The 19,885-nt window shown below is 47.2% G+C and overlaps 1 protein-coding gene across 1 annotated transcript in view; it reads left to right on the top strand.

Annotated features, from left to right (window-relative positions):
• The window catches only part of LOC144224471 (uncharacterized), a 208,024-nt gene that overhangs the window by 115,707 nt on the left and 72,432 nt on the right, over positions 1–19,885 (top strand). Inside the window, exon 5 of the mRNA XM_077755459.1 lies at positions 7,927–8,028. Coding sequence (XP_077611585.1) covers positions 7,927–8,028 — 102 coding nt within the window. The remainder of the gene's footprint in view (positions 1–7,926; positions 8,029–19,885) is intronic.

Genomic DNA, 19,885 nt, shown 5'->3' with positions numbered 1-19,885 from the left:
AGTATTCTCCAGCAGCTGAGAAAGCCCACCTTCTCGCACTATGTTCAACCATAAATTCCCACCTAGTGTTACATATAACTAAAAGACAAAGGACACTGGAAATAGTGGATAAAACACATTATTGAGGAAATGCAAAAACAGAAAGCAGTGCTGACAACACTGGTTTCCAACAAACTTTATTCCAGGCTGAATAATATTAAAGGAGACAAAGAATGTCATTTTACAATCCACAGTAAAGATAAAATAGTCATGAAAATTTATTTGCTGAATTACATAGCATCAAAATATATAAGGCTAAAAATGTTTGAAATAAAATGGGAAATTTACTGAAACGTGTTTGTTTTGGGAGCCTGAGACATAGGCAGGTAAGAGGCTAAAATACATGAGTACATAGACAAATTTAAATAAAATAATAAAAATGTTTCCTTAGGCTTTCATGGAAGATTGATAATATTTTCTCTTATGCAAAGCCATAAGAGTAAGCATGATACATTCTGTAAAGTGGGTATTTTATAAGATCAACTCTGCAAATTTAATGTCAGATAAATACAAATTAAAAATAAAAGTTAAAATAAATAATAACAATTAAAATTTCCCTCTAAATAATTTTTGGTTAAGGAATAATGGGATCTAAGTTAGTAATTATTTAGAAATAAAATTTAAATAAGAATATTTTATTGTAAACACATGTTATACTTCCAAAGCTTTACTCCAAGGCAAATTCGTAACAGAAGTCAATTCCTTTATCAATAAGAAGTAATAAAAGTAAACTAATCAGTCTCTTTCAGATGTTAGACTGAGAACCCGAAACTCCTGAGGGTACTAGACAAATACAAATGACGAAGATAAGAATAGAAATAAATTGAAATAGGAAATAATTAGAAAATACAAGAGGTAAATTAGCCCAATGTCTGTCTCTCTCTGCCCTCTATCAAAAATAAATAAACCAATCAACTAGACCAATTTTTTTGTCTTCCTGTTAAAAAATAAGAATCACCATTTATCCTTAAGGAAAATTAGAGACTTGATCGTTCTAAATATAGAGAAGGCTTAAAAATAAGAGAAGACAATTAAAATGTACAAACTGTAAGGTCAATACATTAATAAAATTATTGATAAAATGTATTAGGAAAGAAATAGAAATAACTGAAATTGGCTAAAAAAAACCCCACAACACACTAATTAATTGAAGAGACTAATTAGCGTGGAAGAAAATGAAAACATACAGGCAAATCCATTGAATGGCATGGGTTCTGCCATGCCATTGAAGATCAGATCATTTCTGTGAGTCATAAATCATTCTAAGGCATAGGCAAAATATGAATATGTACTACTTATGTACTATGTATATTTGATATAACTTTCTTTTTTAAAAAATTTTAATGTTTATTCATTTTTGAAAGATGGAGAGAGACAGAGCGTGAGTCGGGGGAGAGGCAGAAAGAGGGAGACACAGAATCTGAAGCAGGCTCCAGGCTCTGAGCTGTCAGCACAGAGCCCAGTGCAGAGCTGGAACTCACAAACAGTAAGATCATGACCAGAGCCAAAGTCTGGATGTTCAACCGACTGAGTCACCCAGGCGCTCCTATTTGATATAACTTTCTGTCAAAATACAAAAAGACAAACCAGCAAAATAACATACATTTAAGAGTGTAGGACCATATATTGTTGGGCTTATGGAATGAATTGAAAAGTTCATTCTCAAAATCAAATAGGTCCTATTGCTCAAAGAATCTTTAGGAAAACCAGTCTCTGAATCTACCAGATTATTTATCAGTCAAATCTATCAATCTATCTCTCTTGCTCTCTTTTCCACATATGTATTCCTATGCACATACAATATATACATGAACTCCTGGGTCCTCTGTCATTATTTATGCTCATTCTGCATAGTAGATTGATTTAGTTATTCAGGTGTTTCTGTTTGTAAGTCATCCTAACGAGTGTTGATTGAGGTACACATTTTCACACCAGACTTAGAAGTATCTGTAGAATGCCAGTGTGCTCAAGTCCTGGGGCTTTTTCTGGATTCATTCACAAAGACAGGGTAACTGTTGTGTTAACAGACCTGGAACTGTTATCTGGGCTGTAGGGATAGGAATCCTCCTAGACATGAGGATTAACATAGGACATTGGCCTCTAAGATTCCTGGCAGCAGGGATGACCCCTCTGCCCGCAGCCCCAGTTGTTCTCAAATTCAGTAAACACCTGGGCTTGTACTTTCTTCGAAGCTTCCTTCCCAGAGCCAACCAAAGCTTCAGGGGTGCGGATGGCCTGAAGTCTCTCTTCAGCTGTTTCCGTGCCTTAAAATTTAGACAGTCATGGGGCAAGGAGATGCAGGGTGCCTCTGTGTAGGCCAGTGGGCTGCTGCAGTGGGACCGCCTCCTCCAGCCCGGCCACCGGGACTCTGTTTGCGTGCGGGGCTTCCTAACTGCATGCTTCCATCGTCTTCTCTGTCTAACTGCACAGGATGGGCTGAGAGTCTGTTTGAGGGGCAATCCGTCATTTGTTGCTCTGACCACTCAAGGACAAGAAGATACTTTTATGGACAGTTTTTGTAGTTCTATTGAGATATGTGTGAGTCCTAAAATTTAAATAAAGTAGCCGTACCTGAGGGCCGGCAGGAGTGCTCAAGTTGTTCTGGAGCCATGTCTTAGGTCTTCTGGTGAGTGCTTTACTGGGTGTTGTCGTGGGAGTGGTATCATGGACTTTCTTTGCAAAATGCAGAAGAAAGAAAAGGAAGAAGGGGTCGGGGGAGGATCAGGAGAAGGACCAGGACCAAAATATGTGCACTGCTTCTCCCTTGAGGGAAATTTGGATAAAAGGAGCCACCACGATTCAGCATTCACCCCGAGTAAGAGAGATGGAACTCTTGTTTTCATGCTCCAGCCAACGATGGAAGAGAAACTAAAACAGAACAGACTGACAAACAGAACTAGTTAGTTTTTCTCCCTTGGGACTGTGAGGAAGGTCACCTTAAACCCTGAGCCCTGAATCCTGACTCAAGGGATGTGATATATGGAGCTAGGGTTTGTTTTTTTTTTTTTGGTTGGTTTGTTTTTTTATTTCTAGGAGAGAGAGAGAGAGAGAGAGACAGCGTGAGCGGGGTAGGGTCAGAGGGGGCGGGGGGGATACAGAATCTGAAGCAGGCTCCAGCCTTGAGCTGGCAGTCAGCACAGAGCCCGATGTGGGGCTCGAACCCACAAACCGCGAGATCAGACCTAAGCGAAAGTCGGACGCTCAACTGACTAAGCCACCCAGGCGCCCTGATGGAGCTAGGGTTTTAAGAGGGATTTGGGGAAACTGTGAGTTCAACTCCCCACTCAGGAGAAAGACACATCCAAACCTCTGGACTGTCTCTAGGCTGTTTGGCTGTCTCTAGGTGAAATTATCTCAGTCTGAGTCAGAATTCACTGCCTGCCTCCGGCCTATAGGGGGGCTTCTGACTCCTTCACCCCCAAAGTGAGAGATCGTTTTTATGCTCTAGCTTCCGGTTCTAGCTTCCTGTTCTCCCTCTCACTCCTGGGAGCCGGGACAGACTTTAAATCCTGCATGGTCCCGAGAGCAGTTTGGGTGTGGACAGATTCATGAAGGGAAATTGCTGGCAAGGCCCTGGAAGGTTGTAGCAAAGCAAATGCCCCAGATGAGAGCAGGCTGAGAGAGACAGGAGAAGGTCAGTCCAGGCAGGAAAAGAGAGCGGACTCAAGGATCTGGAGGAGGGTTTAATAAAGGCCTTCTTTATAAACGTGTGACTAGGGTGTCGGGGAACCCCGAGGGGGAGTGCAGTGCCCAGGGACCAGGAAGGTGTGGGGAGGGGTTGTTAGCCTTGTCATCCTGGGCCTATTTGGGCAAAGAGAGGGAGGGTGGACTGCATCTGAAAGGAGAGGTTGACGAGGGGAGGGGAGCCAAGACAGAAGCTGCGGCAGTTAGAGCCAAATGGAGGAAGAGCTGCACAGGGTGGGTGGGGGAGGCGGGGAGTGGTAGAAAAGTAAGCACCTTGACCTCACTCACCTCCCCCTGCCAAGTCTTTCCTCAAGGGCTCCTCACTGGCCACACCCAAAGAGATTGCCGGAAGCCAAGTGAGTCCCTTGGTGCCATCCAGACAGGTCAGCCCCTCAGGCCACCAGCAGGAGAGAGGAGGGCAAGGGTGGTGCGCCGCTGAGTGTGTGGGGAGTGCAGAGCAGCTCAGGAGTGGAGGCCTGGGGAACTCTGCAGAAGTTCTATCACTTTGACTGGACTGCTCCCTCCCAGCTTCATTGCTTCATTGCCCTTATACATCACAGAGACCATCAGTGTGGGAGGGAAGACGTCGGAACCCAGTTCTCTGCGCTTCCCATTAGACAGATGAGGAAAAGTAAGGCTTGGCTGCAACACCATGCTGCCTCCCATGGGACAAGATACCGATTTGCAAGAGCAAGTTCCTTCCGGATACACACCCGTCAATGGGCTGACAGGTGTCTCAGACTCAGGAATCGCAGAAACGCATCTTGCAGGACCGATGATGCATGTCCCCCTCACTGGGCTAAAAAGAATAACAGCAGCTCGTGAAACCCCATCTGGTTATGGTGCACGTACCAGAAAATGTGGCCATCTCTTCCATCATTTGGTTTTAGTGGAGATGGTTTTCAAATGGAAGCAATCTGTCTTTCTCATATCTGGGAAGAGTGGTTATTAACTATGAGCAAACTGTCTCCAAGAGTAGGTCAATTAATTACTGCATTTTAAAGCTGCTTCGTGAAAAACAGCAATTAATTTCACTGCATTTCTGAGTAGTTCTTCTGCAAACCTTATCCATTTGAAATCACTGTTATTATGGGCGGATATGGAGACTTGATTATTTCTGAGAGCTTTATAGGAGATCATATTCTCTTTCTTTCTTTTTTCTTAAGGATTGTGGGGATAGAATTAGGTTTTAATTATCACTGGCACCTTTTCACTATTGGAAATGACTTAAAACAGGAAGAATGTACACCAAAAGGAGAGTTGATAAATATTCTGAAAGACTATTATATCTTCAAGTCGAAATGCTATCCGATAAGGAAAAAAAGAATCCAAATATAAAATGGGACATTTCTGTTTACTCTTAATATTCTTGCACTTTTCTGGTCTAATGGGTTAGGAATTCCCTAAGCTTTTTTTCTGGGTGAGAAATATCAAAGGGACTATTTTCACCTGTTCCTTGACCTTCTACCTCAGCCTCAGCTGCATTATCTTTAACTGGTTTGGATGTTGCTGCCTTCCTATTTGGTTTTGCAAGAGGCCACAGGGAACTTGACTGGCTTTCGTCCAAAGGGCAGTGAGCGAGAGTTTTTCATTGCTGTATATTATCTGGCCATGGGAACTGGCCAAATCTGGGTTTAGGGACTAAATATCAGTTGGGCATTTCATGCTGACCTTGCCAGACCTTACTGAGGGTGTCTGATTTCAAGCAATTCTTATAGGTACAGACCAAGGTTTCTCACCCTCAGCACTTTTAACATTTGTGGCTGGGTACTTGTTTGTTGTGAGGTCTGTGTTGCACATCATAGAATGCTTAACAGCATCTCTGGCCTCTACCTGCTAGATGCCAGGAGCAGCCATCTCCCCTCAGTTGTGATGATCAAAAATGTCTCCACATATTGCTAAGTGTCCCCTGAGAGGCAAAATCATCCTTAATTGAGAACCACTGGTACAAATACAACTATTTGTGGTTATAGAGATAGAGATATTGAGAGGCTATGGGTAAATATACATGGACATATGTATACATAGCTCAGTAATAAGGGTTATGTTTTTGGAAAGACTGTGTATTAGTGTTTTCCAGAAGAACAGAACCAGTAGGAAATATATACATATATACATACATGTGTATGTACATACATGTGTATATATATATATACACATACCCGTGTATACATATATAAACTTATATATGTATAAACCTACATACACATCCATCCATCCATCCATACGTACATACACACACACAGTTGCCCTTTGAACAATACAGGAATTAGGGCCCCTGTCACCCTGCACAGTCGAGAATCCTCATGTATTTTTGGCTTCCCTCAAACATTTCATACCTACTGTTGAACCAGAAGCCTTACTTACAACGTAAACAATTAACACATATTTTGTATGTCATATGCATACTATATTCTTACAATAAAGTAAGCTGGGGAAAAAAGGTTAAGAAAATCATAAGGAAGAGAAAATAGATAAATTGTACTGTATTTATAAAAGAAATTTCACTTGTAAGTGGATCTACACAGTTCCAGTCCTTGTGGTGTTCAAGGGTCAACAGTATATGATTATAGCAATTGGCTCTGTGGTTTTGGAAGCTTAGAAGTCCCACAGTCTGACATCTAGTTCTTTGGACGCCGGAGGAGGAGGAACACCAGTGTCTGTGGCATGAGGAAAGGGATGTCCCAGCTCAAGCAGAGAGCAGATTCTCCCTTCTTCTACCTATTTCTTTTACTCAGGCCCTCAGCAGATGGGATGAAGCCCACCCACCTCTGTGGGAAGGTCTTCTTTACTTAGTCTACTGGTTCACATGCTAATCTCCTTTGGAAAGCTCACAGACGCACCCAGAAAGAATGTTTCACCTCCACTCTGCATCCCTGAGCGCAGTTGCATTGCTACATAAGATGAACCATCACACCCTGTGATGTGTCTTCAGGCGCATCTGGATTTCGGCCCAGACTTTGTCCAGAAACAACCTCTGGGATCCTTCCTTCTCTCTAGATGCTGACCTCATAAGGTTTTGGTGAAGAATAGATGAGCAAATGCACGTTGAGTGCTTGCCCCTGAGCCCGGCACCTGGGAGGCACCCCAGGAAAGCGATTTCCTCCCCACATGCAGCAGCAGTCAGTACTACATGGACTGATAGTTGCACTGGAAACAGAATAGTCATTCCATGCACTGATAGATGCTTCTATCCTCTTTGCTCTGTGTCCCCTGCAAGAGATGTCTGTCCTTGTTTTGTGTCATATACTAGTTTGTCATTTCCCATAAACTTGCTTTTCTTTAAAAAGTAAGTATGTAAGCAACACACAAACACATTGTCGTTGCAAAAACTTCAGATGCCACAGGGAAAGCCTCGCCATTCGTTGCCATTTTTACCCCAAGGTTCCCACCCAGTTCCTGAGGCAGCCACGGGCATCAGATTGAGAGATGTCCTTCCAGGCCTTTTCTTGAATTTTTATACCATTATCACTTTGCATGTGTAAACGTACACATCTTTATCTTGTACAGACTGATGTGTTACCTTTTCACTGCATATGTCAGTATACCCAGACCGGCCCCCCTTTGGCATTGACTGGTGCAAGGCCTTGGGCTGTTTTGGGTTTGTGGCTCTCACTAACAAGGCTGCAGCCAATGGGTGCACAACTCCTTGGGCATTTGTCTACAGTAGATGCTAAGAAGTGAAATTATTGAGACAGAGCATGCACATTTTAAATTTTAACAGAAAATTCCAGGTTGCCCTCCCAAATGGCTGGGCCATTTCATATTACCGACATTCTCAGCAGTAGCAAATCTAATTTTTTCCCAATCTGATGAAAAAAAAAATCACCAAACAGATGTCTTGTTTTAATTTGCATTCCACTGATTACTGTCAAGATGAATATATTTTCTTATGTTTGTGGGATGTTCTTTTTTTTTTTTTTGATACTTGTATCTTCATTTCTTGTGCTTACTCTGTATTGATTTGTTATGTTTGTTTTTTATATGTTCTGCATATTAATTCTTTGTTATACACGTTGCACAGGAAAAGACTGAGATGCTCCACAGTAAGTGTTTCAAAGAGCATCAGGTTAAAAAGCTGCTTTCTGAGATGACTAGTGCATTTTCTGAGCAGTGACGTAGCCCCGTCTCCTGTCCCTGCTGTCCCTGGGAAACATCTGGGCGTCCGCTCTTGGTTACACTTCTGCTCTTGTCTCCCCTCAGCTGCAGGTATTCCCCTGCGGACGTCTGGATCTCCTGCCTCCCCAGCCAACCCTCACCTCCCTGCCTCTGAGGTCAGAGGCTACCTTGAACAGTGGGTTCAAGGTAAGTACACACCAGTACTCCTTGCAAGCCTCTTCCCTTCAAACTAAGCATCCCAGACATGCAAGGGCAAAACACTGTCCATGGGTCATTAATAAACGTCATGAGCAAATAAGATTTGTGACAACAGCTTGCAAAACACTTGAACTTTCTTACGGTGGGCCTTTTTGTTTCCCTCTGAGTCTTTGCTCTGTCACCATGCATGATGACCCTCCAAGAGTGATTCTATTTCCCAAACGTATCCAGCAAGACAGGACTTTTTTCCTAGAGCCTCTCTTAAGCTCACCTCACCTCAGAGGAGGCTTTATGGCATTTGGTTGTGGTGTGTGCAACCAGGCTGCCATTTGACAGCTGTCACGTGTTCTTTTTTTCCAGGCCATCCTGTGTCTTGTGTCCCTAATGCTCTGTGCGTATCTAGCATGTGTGTGGCACTGCATGCAGTAGAAGTCCCATGATCGCTGCCCAATGATGGGGACTCTCAGGAGAAATGTGTGGAATTGGGGAAGGGCCTCCTGGCAGGGTGCTGTTTGCAAGGTTTCAGGCCTGGGATGGATGAGCTGTGTGACTCTGGAGAATCTTCTCAGCTTCCCTGTGGGGAATCGGCTTACTCCGCAGGGGGCATGATGATTCCTGATTCCCAGGAACTTGGAGGAAAATGGAACGAGATAACAGATGCACCGGCATAGAGCAGCTGCCAGGCATGTTAGGACAGTAGTGTGTGCAGTTTGGGTCTTGGCACAGTGAGAAAAGTAAGGGAAGCCCCAAATTCCCTGATGCCCCAAATCCTTTCTTCTTTCAGAGAGCCCAACAGTGGGCACTGTGGAAGTACTTCCGGGGGCGGGGATACAGCGGCTCTCCAAGGCCTGCCCTCAGTTTCCCGACCCTTGGTGCCGCCGCAGCCTTGGCTTCTGCACCGGGCAGCAGCCGACCACACTTGGTGGTTTTCGGAAGAGCTGTAGAGCTGGTCTCAATGCGCGCCTGCCCCATCCTGCCCCAGCCTGTGGGCATCACCCTGCAGGGGCCTGAGTCTCTGTCCCTGTTCCCTGGAGCCTTCTAATTCCAATTTTCTTTGTTTCCCCAGCCCTAGGCGGTGTCTTTCTCCTGAAGTTGGTTGAACTATGATGCCCCAGGGTTTTCTTACCCGTTCAGTTACCTAATTATCAACTCGACTCTCAGTGAACAATTCTTTAAGTTAAATAGCTTCCGTTCACATAACTGGGTTGACTTTCTGTCCCCTGACTGGACCCTGGCTGATAGTGGACAGAAGGAAGAGTGGCAGGAAGGAAGGAAGGGAGGGAGCTAGAAGGAAAGACAGAAGCTGTCTTCTAAATCCACGTCTTGTGTGCACCCCCGAAACCCTCAGTGGCCAGTCAAGTCCAAGACTGGCTGGCTTGCACCCTGCCTGTGACAGAAACCTGAACCCTCAGTGCGTGGGGCTGCCCCCCTCCCCCAGCAGGATACCCCATTTCCGCAGATTAGCTGGTTAATCATGATGTGTCTTTTGTTTTCTTGTGGAAATGGCTGCTCAAGTGTGTTTCTCTTTAAGGTGATGGAAATTCATCAGTGATTCATTAAAGTGTTTGGCGATGTTGATTGCTGTTATAATGATTATTACATTGTTGTATTAGGTTATAGCTATTAACATTGTCTCTTTTATGGGAAACCGCTAATGAACCCGTCACAAGAACAGACGATACTAAGCCCATGAACTTGGTGTTGGGGGCCTGCTTGCTTCATGAGCTCAAAGGGAGACTAGGCACTTTTCTAGTGTTGGGCTCCAGAATGTGTTCTCTGAGATCCGAGAGCTTGACTCCTCTCCTCCTTCTATTCACTGTGGGCTCACTTAGCTTTCCAGTTCTCAGAGTTGCCAGCTCTGAATTAGGGAGAATAGTAATAATAATAATACCTCCTCAAAGATTGTTGACAGATTAGATAACAGAGCATGCACATTATCTGTTTTAGGGTACCTAATATCTGTCACTGCTTCTATGAACAGATCCGGATCCAACAATTTCTTCAGCCCTGAAGCCCTTTATTCTGCCCCGAACCCAACTTTTAAGCTTATTTCTTCCAGCAGGTACTCAGTAAAACACGGAAGTGGATAGATGCCATCTTTGTGTGTCAGTGTGATCTACAACGGTGGTTGGCCCTTTGCCGGGGCTTTGTACGTGCTCACTCAGTGAACAAGTCTATTGGTAGGCCCCAGGCTTTGGGTGTCGTGAAGAGTCAAGCCTGGACCTGCAGTCTAACACTACACAGACTTGACAAGATCCTAGATAACCAGAGGTAATAAACACTAAAGTGGACTCCAATGAGAATCCCTGGGAAGCTCATCAAATAAGATACAAATGCTCAGCCCTGTCCTGAGAGATGCTGAGTTGCTAGGTGTGGGATGGGCTCTGATGACTATATCACAGCAAGCTCCTGGGGAAACTGGGGTGCCATGTGGGTGCCCTGAGGACTACACTCTGAAAAATATTGCATTGCAAGGTCACTGTGAGGCCTCAATGCAGCCGTAAATAGACTTGCACCTGCCTGGCGCACATCATCTCCCTTCATTGATCAGGGGATCCATGCTGGCAGGATGTCTGCTGGATTTTCTGTCAAGATATTTGGGCTTAAACTTCAGACCTGCCAAAAACAACTGTGAGAGATGAGACCCATTGCTAACTTTTGGGGAGTGTCACTTTTTTCCTCACCTGCACATACAGATTTGAAGGGAACCTTTTAAGAGTATCACATGAGATATTATATGAGAAAAATGCTTCATAAACTGTAAGATACCTTTCTTTTTTAAATTTTTTTAATGTTTTATTTATTTCTGAGAGAGAGAGAGAGACAGAGTGAGCAGGGGGGGGTCTGAGAGAGAGGGAGACACAATCTGAAACAGGCTCCAGGCTCTGAGCTGGCAGTCAGCACAGAGCCCGACGCGGGGCTTGAACCCACAAACCGTGTGATCATGACCTGAGCCGAAGTCAGAGGCTTAACTGACTGAGCCACTCAGACACCCCAGTAAGATACCTTTCAAATGTTAATTTTTTTAAATGTTTATTTCTGAGAGAGAGACAGCATGAGAAGGGGAGGGTCAGAGAGAGAGGGAGACACAGAATCTGAAACAGGCTCTGAGCTAGCTGTCAGCACAGAGCCTGACGTGGGGCCCGAACCCACAAACCGTGAGATCATGACCTGAGCCGAAGTCAGACGCTTAACCGACTGAGCCACTCAGGCGCCCCTCAAATGTTAATTATTTTTAAATTTATGGGTTCATTTTCTTTTATGATGAGTCTCCAGATCTGTATTCTTAATCCTAAATAAGAAATTATTTTTCAAAAATAAAGAATCGTTTACAAGGTGAGCTGGAATTAAGTCAGCCCAGGGGACCACTTGTGATCCACAAAGGCAGGGCTCTAAGGGGGCAGGGACTGGCCTGATCGCTCAGGCACAGGTGCTGAGGGCAAAGCAGTGAGACTTGTCCAATCCCCAGAGCAGGCTAGGGCAAAGCAAAGTGAGGTCCTGCTTGGGGCGCTGCCCAAGGCTCCTTCTGTCTCTGCTGAAGGCTCAGGTCTGGTCCCCTCCGCCACCCCCACACTCCACTCTCCATCCACACACTTTTCTTGTCCTGTCCTATACTCCACTGGCATCAAGGAGTGGGTCACACCTTTCCTGTTTCCACCTTCACGTTTCTCATTGTAATGAGAATAACCCACATTCCCAGAACTCTGACCCTGGCTACCGTCTTTGGCTTGCACAGAGCTGGTGAGGGGAAAGTCAGCACAATTCTGAGCAGATAAACTTAAGGTCACTGTGTGCCCAGTAAGCTTCTGTCCTTGATCCATGTTCTAGCCTCTGCCCCTCCCTCTCATCCATGCCTAGGAGATAGTGCTAAAGATAAGTTACTGACTTCATTGAAGTGATCAATAAATGGGAGTGAGGCGTGGAAAGAACAGACATTAATAAAGCACCTACTGTGTGCCTGGCCCTTTGACCATGTATTCTGTATCAAATTCTTCTAGACCAGTGCTGTCAGGTTGTTACTGTTCTCTTCCTCCTTGAGGCAAGTGTCAGGAATGCAGAAACGGTTGACCCTAGCATTCACTAGCACCCAGGACATGGCGAAGAGATAGCCAGGCCCTCTCCCTTTGCAAGGGAGCACATTCTACTGGAAATGGGAACACACGCAGTCTGCCAAAGGTCGCATGGCCTGCACGTGGCCTAACAAGAACGGAAACCCAGCGTGCCAGATTCAGAAGCCGAACCCTCCCATGCTCATGCACGTGGGAGAGCCAGCTCTGTGGCTGGGGACACCCTGGACCTACGGGAACCTGTGGGGGCCTGTGTGCTCAGGGACGGCTCCTGTCTCCCTTGGTTCTTCTCTTCTCCTTCCCCCCCAACCATCTCTCAGGCTTTGCAATTGCCTCATTAAAATGCAATTGTGCGATTCATCAACATTATAGGAGAAAGCAGTTAGATAAAATACAGGGAAAAAAATGAGTATTTGCAGAGACAAGTAGTATTGAGCTTTCCACCTCATCAAGGGGCTAAATGCACGCATGTTAGCCCTATCACCCTGATGGCCAGAAATCCCAAGTGTAAAGGGTTTTTTTTTTTCTCTTCAGTCTCTTATATGATCCATGATCTTTACATTTTGCCCACCCTTGTGAAAGCTAATGGCATCATTTTCATGCACGGACACGGGCTTGCCAGCTGACAGTGGTTAGCAATTCTTATTACAAATATATCTTCTAATTCCCGAGCTAGAATTGTAAAGCTTTTCTATAGTGACACTGAACCAAAATATCGAAATTGCTCAAGCCTTTAAAGAAAGCAGCAGCAAAAGGTTGCGGAACGCCTTTTAAGTAATGTTGCAGCGAGGCTCTCTGGAATACAGATAGGTGCCTGCCTGAGACTGCCTGTCACCTCAGATCACCCTGGAACTCAGACTCCAAACTTCTAGTGCCTTTGGCAGGAATTGAGCAGAGACAGAGAGAGAGAGAGACAGAGAGAGAGAGGTCTCTTTGAAAAGTAACTTCTGCACAGTTTTGATCATTGCCACTGTCTGAACATGGAGAAGCCTCTTTGCGGTTTGGAATGGAAATGATAAAACAGGATGTGCATGTCAGATACAACCTGTAGACTTATCCTTTGAAGGCATTCCCCTTCCCGTTCCAGGGCCACATCCACTTTGGCTTTTTCTTCACTATGTAATTCCCTGTCCTTATTCCTAATGAAGACATCCTTCACTTCCTCCCTCCTACCCCAAGCTCCCTCTGGGCTCCCACCACCCTCTTCTTTCTCTCCATCACAGCTGGCTAAGCAGGTGTGGATAAGGGAAACATTCTGGCTTTGAAGTCAGTCTGGACTTCCATCTTGGACTTAAGATTTAGGGCAAGACATTTAACCTCTCAAAGCCCTCCTTACTTCACCAAATATGCTTAATGATATTTGTTTTGTGGAATTGTTTTGTGGATTGAAGGAGTTCGTGTTAGCATCAGCTTGAAAGATGGATATAATCTGCATTTGTATGGCTTTCATCATGGGTGATTTTTGGTGGCACTCTTCCTCAGAAGATGGGGCTCCTTGAGGGGTCAAGGGGGTCCACGGCACTCACGATGCTGCTAGGCCCCCACTTTCTTCCGATTGTGTGGTGCCACAGACCCCTGTGCATTGGCTACTCTCTGCGGGCAGGCTGTCTGTCTCTGTGCATTGGGAAGATGGAAGGAGACTAGCCTGAAGCAGAATTGCACCCTCACGGCTTAGCATTCCACGGGGACAGGCTGCGTGGGATGGAGGCCTCCTTCTTCCCTGAGATCCATATATTTGTTAGTCTCAAGGAGGGCTGGATGGCATGCTTGGGTCCCATTTCCGCCTCTGGTTCACATGTGGGAAGGCGGATAGTACATGCCAGACTGTTAACTCCTGCTGCCTCCACTGTGTAGTAGGGTGAGCAGTATGAATGCCAGTCCCCCCAAGACCATGAGACCAGGGTCAAGGTCATCCAACAGAAATGGACAGGGGACACCAGAAAAGGGGAAGGATCCTTGGGAAGTCCAAACCAACAGATGTGCATTGCAAGGCCAAACATTGCTTAATAACTGAATTAATAGACAAACAAAAGTTGCTTTTGTTGTTATTGTTGTGTTGTATTTTGTTTTGTTTTGTTTTTACCAAGAGCCCTGGCCTGAGAGTAGGACAAATGGAGTTCAGATCCACATCCCTCAATTAATTTGAGTAACTTGGTACATTTAGACTTGCTTCTCTGGGCCTGATGTCCTGGACTATAGGATTTTCTAGTTGGATTAGGAGATCTCTAAGGTCCCTTCCAAATTTACATGTCTGTTATCACATGCTGCTCATTAAGAAAGAATTTTAAGTTAATTGAAACAGGGCTTTTGCAGCAGGCTCTGGAGAAAACCATATAGATATCTATAGGTTAAGTAGAAGAGAGTGTAATGACATGCTTTCCCTGGCTTAGGGGGAAGAATAATTTGGAAGATGAAAAATAAGTAAGACTGGCCGCCCTATTTGGGATGGTGCTCTGCTCTCTTCGGGGAAGACCACAGACAGGAAGAGATGTTCTGCCCAATGACCAAGGGATGGTGAGCTTGTCAGCAGGAAGGATGGGCTGAGCTGTAGGAACAGGGAGAGCGCACATTTGCTACCGTTCTTGGGAATAGACATGGTTTGTGGGTGATTACTTAGCCTTCCATTGAATGGGGAAGGGAGGTCAGGCTCAGAGACGTGAAGGCACTTGGCCTTGTTACCTGGCTGGGACTGGGGTCAGAGAGTCCCCAGCTCCACTCCTTGGGCTCCATGGAGGGTGTGAGCAGTACATGCCAGGTGCTGGCTGTAGGTGGGGATGAGGTGACCCTCACATGAAGAGCTGTGTCAGCCTGTCAGTGTTTGGGGCCAGATGAGGGTGAGCAGAGGGTCAGCTGCCCAACCTTACCAGCCTACGGGGCTGGGTTGTTGTCTGAGGTGCAGAGAGCTGGAGCCCCACCTCTCCTGCCCTCACCCCTCCTTATTCCTGCCGTCTTACCACCTGGCGCCCAGGACTCACAATGCCACAGCAGAGCCGTACCCTGCGGGGCATGCAGTAGAACAGAGCCGTAGCCCAGGTCTCCCTGCAGGCCTGGGGACCCGGCTTGCCTTTCTCCGGCCAGCCTTCCTGACTCTTGTCATTGGCTTCTTTTGTCTTTGTCTCTGGTTCTCTTCAAATCTTTGTCTGCCACTCTGACATGTGTCCCTTTGGCTTATTTGTCCTTTGGGATTCCATTTCCTTCGCAGTTTCGCTCTGCCTGCCTCTCTGTTTGTTTCTCTTTCCACCCGCCCCCACCCCGTGTTCTTTCCAAGGCTTGCTCGCTCTCCTCCCATACATACCTGGCTCTCTCCTTCCCTCTGCTGCCAGCACTGACTGCTGCCCCCACCCCTCCCTGGTGTCTTCCCTTGCATGGCTCGGCCGCTGCACACAGAGCCCAGCACCCCACCTACTCCGGCCTGTCTCACCGTCCATCTCTAAGTACTCCATCTGCTGACGGCCCAGGCCTGGCCGTGATTGAGAACCACCCCCTTCTGGGCCTTCCTACTTGTCCTCAAGCACTCAGAGGCCCTCTCAACCTGGCCACATTGATGAGGAGCTCCCCTACCCCAGACAGGGGCCTACTCTCTGGAGAATGGAGGGGCTGTAGAAGCAAGTAGCTAAGATGTGAGGGTCTCCAGGGGTGCCTGGGCGGCTCAGTTGGTGAAGCGTCTGACTCTTGATTTTGGCTCAGGTCATGATATCGTGGTTGGTGAGTTCGAGCCCTGCATCACCGTCCTCACTGACTGTGTGGAGCCTGCTTGGGATTCTCTCTCTCTGCCCTTTCCCTGCTCATGTTCTCTCTTTTTCTCTCAAAAATAAATACATANAACCCAGGAAGTGAGTGCTCAAGCTTGACTCTCCCCTGCACCTGGGCCAGTACCACTGCCTTGGGCCTGCAGCCTCCCCTTCCGGAGGATTCCACCTGTTTCATGACTCACAGTGTATGTGAGGGGCCTCGGGCAGCCAGTGATCTGCACTGTGGGTCCTGGACAGGTGCCACGGCCCTGTGTCTGAGAGAGTCCACCCACTCTGCTCGCAGTAAGCATTTTCTGAGTACCTACTATGTGCTTAGCATTGTACTGATTCTAACTCCTATAAAGTGGGGAACGAGTGAGGCATGGCCCCTTCCATCACAGGGCTCATGCTCTTCAGGTGTGTCAGACAGGCACACAAGAACTGATGATGTTGAGGGCCGAGGGCTCGAGGGGGGCCACGCAAGGCCCTTGAGGGCCCTGGGGTGCAGTCATGGTGCCTGGCCACATCCGCAGGGTTTCAGGAAGCCTGCCTCGAGCAGATGCTCCCTCGAGCTTGAGCTGAGACGGAAGGACGTATTCAGTTTCACTGGGAAAGGTGCCAGTATATGTGGCAGGGGTTGGCAGTTGGCGACAGTCCAGGGAGAAGGAACGGCTGCTGTGAAGGCGTGGGTGTCAAGGGGAACATTTCTCATCTCACCTTGGTCCCCAGGAGAAGGCACCTTATGCTCCAGGATTCAGGTCAGCCTAGAACCCCCTTCCTCTGACTTCCCATCGCTCCTTCCCCGTGCCTTCCGGGGAGCCCATGTCACCACCCAGCAGTGAGCCCGGTGCCCTCAATGGACAGATGTCTTCTTGGACATCCCGGATCCTAGTACCAGACCTGCGATAGAGTCAATTCTCAGCACTCCTGAGGTCGGATCTATGAATGGATAGATGGGTAGATGAATTAAAACAGGAAACAAAACCAAGGAGCCTGATCTGATCTGAGACTGCCAAGCTTCCCCCCTCTGCCTGGGCTCCCTCAAGAAACACCATTTCCTCCCAGTGTCCTGGGAATTTTGAAAAGGCTGATCCATCATTATCTAAGGCTGCCAAGAACTCCTTTTTCTCCACGAAATCAAACTAACCCCCAAACGTTGGGTGTGTTTGTGTGTGTGTGTTTCCTGCAAGCTGAGGCCTGGCTTTCGAGAAGTAATCAATTCCAATTGATTGGCAAAATCTGACTTGTGTTCTCTCGGCCAAGTTTGGATGGTAAAGTTCATTAAAAGCAGGCCTCTGGCAAGCCGACACCCCTCAGTGCTACGGTAATAAGGGCTTATTATGCCAAGCAGCGGGGTCTGCCCTAGAGTCCTTGGCATGGTTTTGTGGGGACTTGCCCATCTGCAGCAGCGTTTTTTTGTAAATGAGTAATTTGACCATGATAAAAATCCAGGGGGAGTTTTTCCAAGCTTGGCCAGGGAAGGACTTGGAGAGAACCCTGTGGTGAAGAGTGGGAGCTCCTGGCCCATGGTCAGGTGCAGACCTTTCCAGTCTTTCTCCTCCTTCCTGCTCTGACCCCTGTCTCTCCAGACAGATCTCTCCTGGCACCACCGTCAGGAAAGTGGTTTGGCCTCCGGCCGGCAAAGGCACTGCTTTCGAGCCCTGTGGCCCCTCAGAGAGGTGGGGCACACGTCTCTGCCATAGTTGTTTGCTTTTAGAGGCTCCAGGGGCTGGAACTAGAAAGGGATAAATTTCTTCCTGAGTATGCACAGGGTAGCAACTTCTGGAAGTCATCAAGCCTGACAGCAACTGGCATAGGATCCCCTGAGCGAGTGTCTCGATCCAAAAGTAGGAGTTTGCTTGTAGCTAATATTTCTGATGTGCCCGTCCTGTGCCAAGTTCTGTGTGGGGCTCATTCACACGCAATGCCACCTTCACATTTTTTCCAGCGATCACCAGAGCTGGAGGTCATGGGCACTCTGGTTTGAAAATAAAACATTTTCTTTTGCATTTTAAAATGTTCACATGGTCTAAAAGGTTATGCAAAACAAGTGCTTTTTTTTTTTTCTTTTTGAGGCATGGGACTAGTGGGTTGGAAGAAGGCCTTGAATTTTCACTTTACAAGCTAATCATATTATTAGTAAGTTTAAGAAGTAGCTACTTAAATGCTTCTTACGGAAAATTTGGAAAGGACAGAAATGTAGGACGGAATAATATGCTGCCTGTTAGAGACAGCGAACGTAACTAAGCCTCAAATGTACCCAAGTTCACACAAACGATGAGGAGGATTTGACTCAAATTTGGTAGTGGTTTATATCTGACTGAGGCTTCTGAAACCCAGAAAGTTGTTTCTTTAAGGTGACTTTTACTGGACCCTTGATCCTGGGAGAGTGTCTGTTAGAGGAAAGTCGGGCTCCATGCTCAGATTGGACTGGGATGTGGTGTATGCTGTGTCTTATAAGTGTTGGCTCATAGTCAATTTGCTTAGTGCTTATTTGCTGATTAAAGGCTCTGAGGAGTCGTGCAAACTTTATGAACAAAGAAGCCTCACCCCTTGCAACCCTTGTAAACCTCCCGTGGAATCTACAGGTCAGCAGACCAGTTTTGGAAAATACATGCTCCTTCTTGCCTCTGCCTGTCTAATCCCCTCCTCCCACTCAAGTCTCTGCAGTCTGTATGGGCAGATAGGGACCCCCCTGAGGCCTCAAGCAAGAAGTGGTCTCCTACAGTCACTGCTGGGAGGAGCAGTGAGAATCCTAGTGGCTGACCCATCTGTCTTTTAACAAAAGAGGAAACTGAGGAAGGGAAAGGGGAGTGCCTCACCCAGTGTAAGGCGGAAGGTCGGTGACAGGATTGGCATTTGAACCCGGGCCCCCTGAGCATGACCCGGCTCCTAGCAGATGCTGCTGTGGCAGAGGCCTGTGCTTGGGCTGGGTTCTGATGGAGGCCGGGCGGGGCCAGTCTGGCTGTGCTGTGGCCTGTGTCTCAGATAGAATGTGCTCACAAACTCTGCCTTCGGCACCAGAAGTTCCCCTCACTGCCCAGCTGGGTTTTGCTTCTTGACGCACAGCAGAAATACTTCGGGCCCCGGGCATGGGCTGCTGCTTCTGCCCCGGGCTCCTGGCAGCCCCCACGTTCCCCACAGCACTGCACGCTGGGCCACTGCAGGGACTCAGCTTGTTCTGGGGCCTCCTGGGGGCCTGGCTCTGTGCCCTGTGCTTTGTCAGGCTCCCTCGGTCTGCCTCATGGTCCTGGGGGTGGGCATTGCCCCCAGATCTTTCTCCCTCCAGAGATGACCCTGGTCATGTCTTCACAGGCTGAGAGCCCAGGCCCCAGAACCCACTCTCCGTCTTCCGTGAAACCATAAATGACCACTAACTGGGTGCCCAACCCTCACAGCTGCCTGCGGGGATTAGAAATCCCCCAACCATACACTCATTGATTTGTTATTTTTGTCTTTCACTGAGCATGAACCAGAGGCCAGGAGCCATCCAGACAGGAATCCAAACATAGTAAGACACCTAGCTGGAGATGGGCATATAAACAGTTCCCCGAAGGTGGGGCGCTGATAATGCGAAGTCCCAAGTACAGGGCAGCTGGGATGGATGTTGAAGGATGAGACACGCTCAGTACCACGGAGGCGAGAGGTTTGCCTCGTTTTGCCCTGGAAACAGCTTAGCTAAAGTCATGGGGCTGCTACGCAGCATATGTGGAACGCAGCAAACAGCATCCCAGGGTCATCGTGGGTTTGTGCAGCCCGAGTGAGGGACAAGGGTTAGAGGAAGACTCCTCAGCGGTCCTGGAATGACATGAATAATACACATTCTGGAAAGTTCCCCTCTGCAGCCCCAGGAAGGAGTGAGAACCAGACGGAAGAAAACTGCCGGGTCCAGGTGAGGCCTGGACAGTGGAGTGGCCCAGAGGCTGTCACGAGGGAGGGTCTGCTCACATATAAGCCCGAGGCAGGAAAGTCAACTGCCAAGTCTGTCACCAGGGTGGCTGCTGAATGCAGACCAGGGTCTCAAGTCCATGTGATTTTATTCTTTCC

The sequence above is a fragment of the Crocuta crocuta genome, unplaced genomic scaffold (assembly GCF_008692635.1).
Source record: "Crocuta crocuta isolate KB4526 unplaced genomic scaffold, BGI_CrCroc_1.0 scaffold152, whole genome shotgun sequence".
NCBI lineage: Eukaryota > Metazoa > Chordata > Mammalia > Carnivora > Hyaenidae > Crocuta > Crocuta crocuta.
The sequence above is the reverse complement of the archived record's forward strand: the minus strand, read 5'-3'. Positions and strand labels throughout refer to the sequence as shown.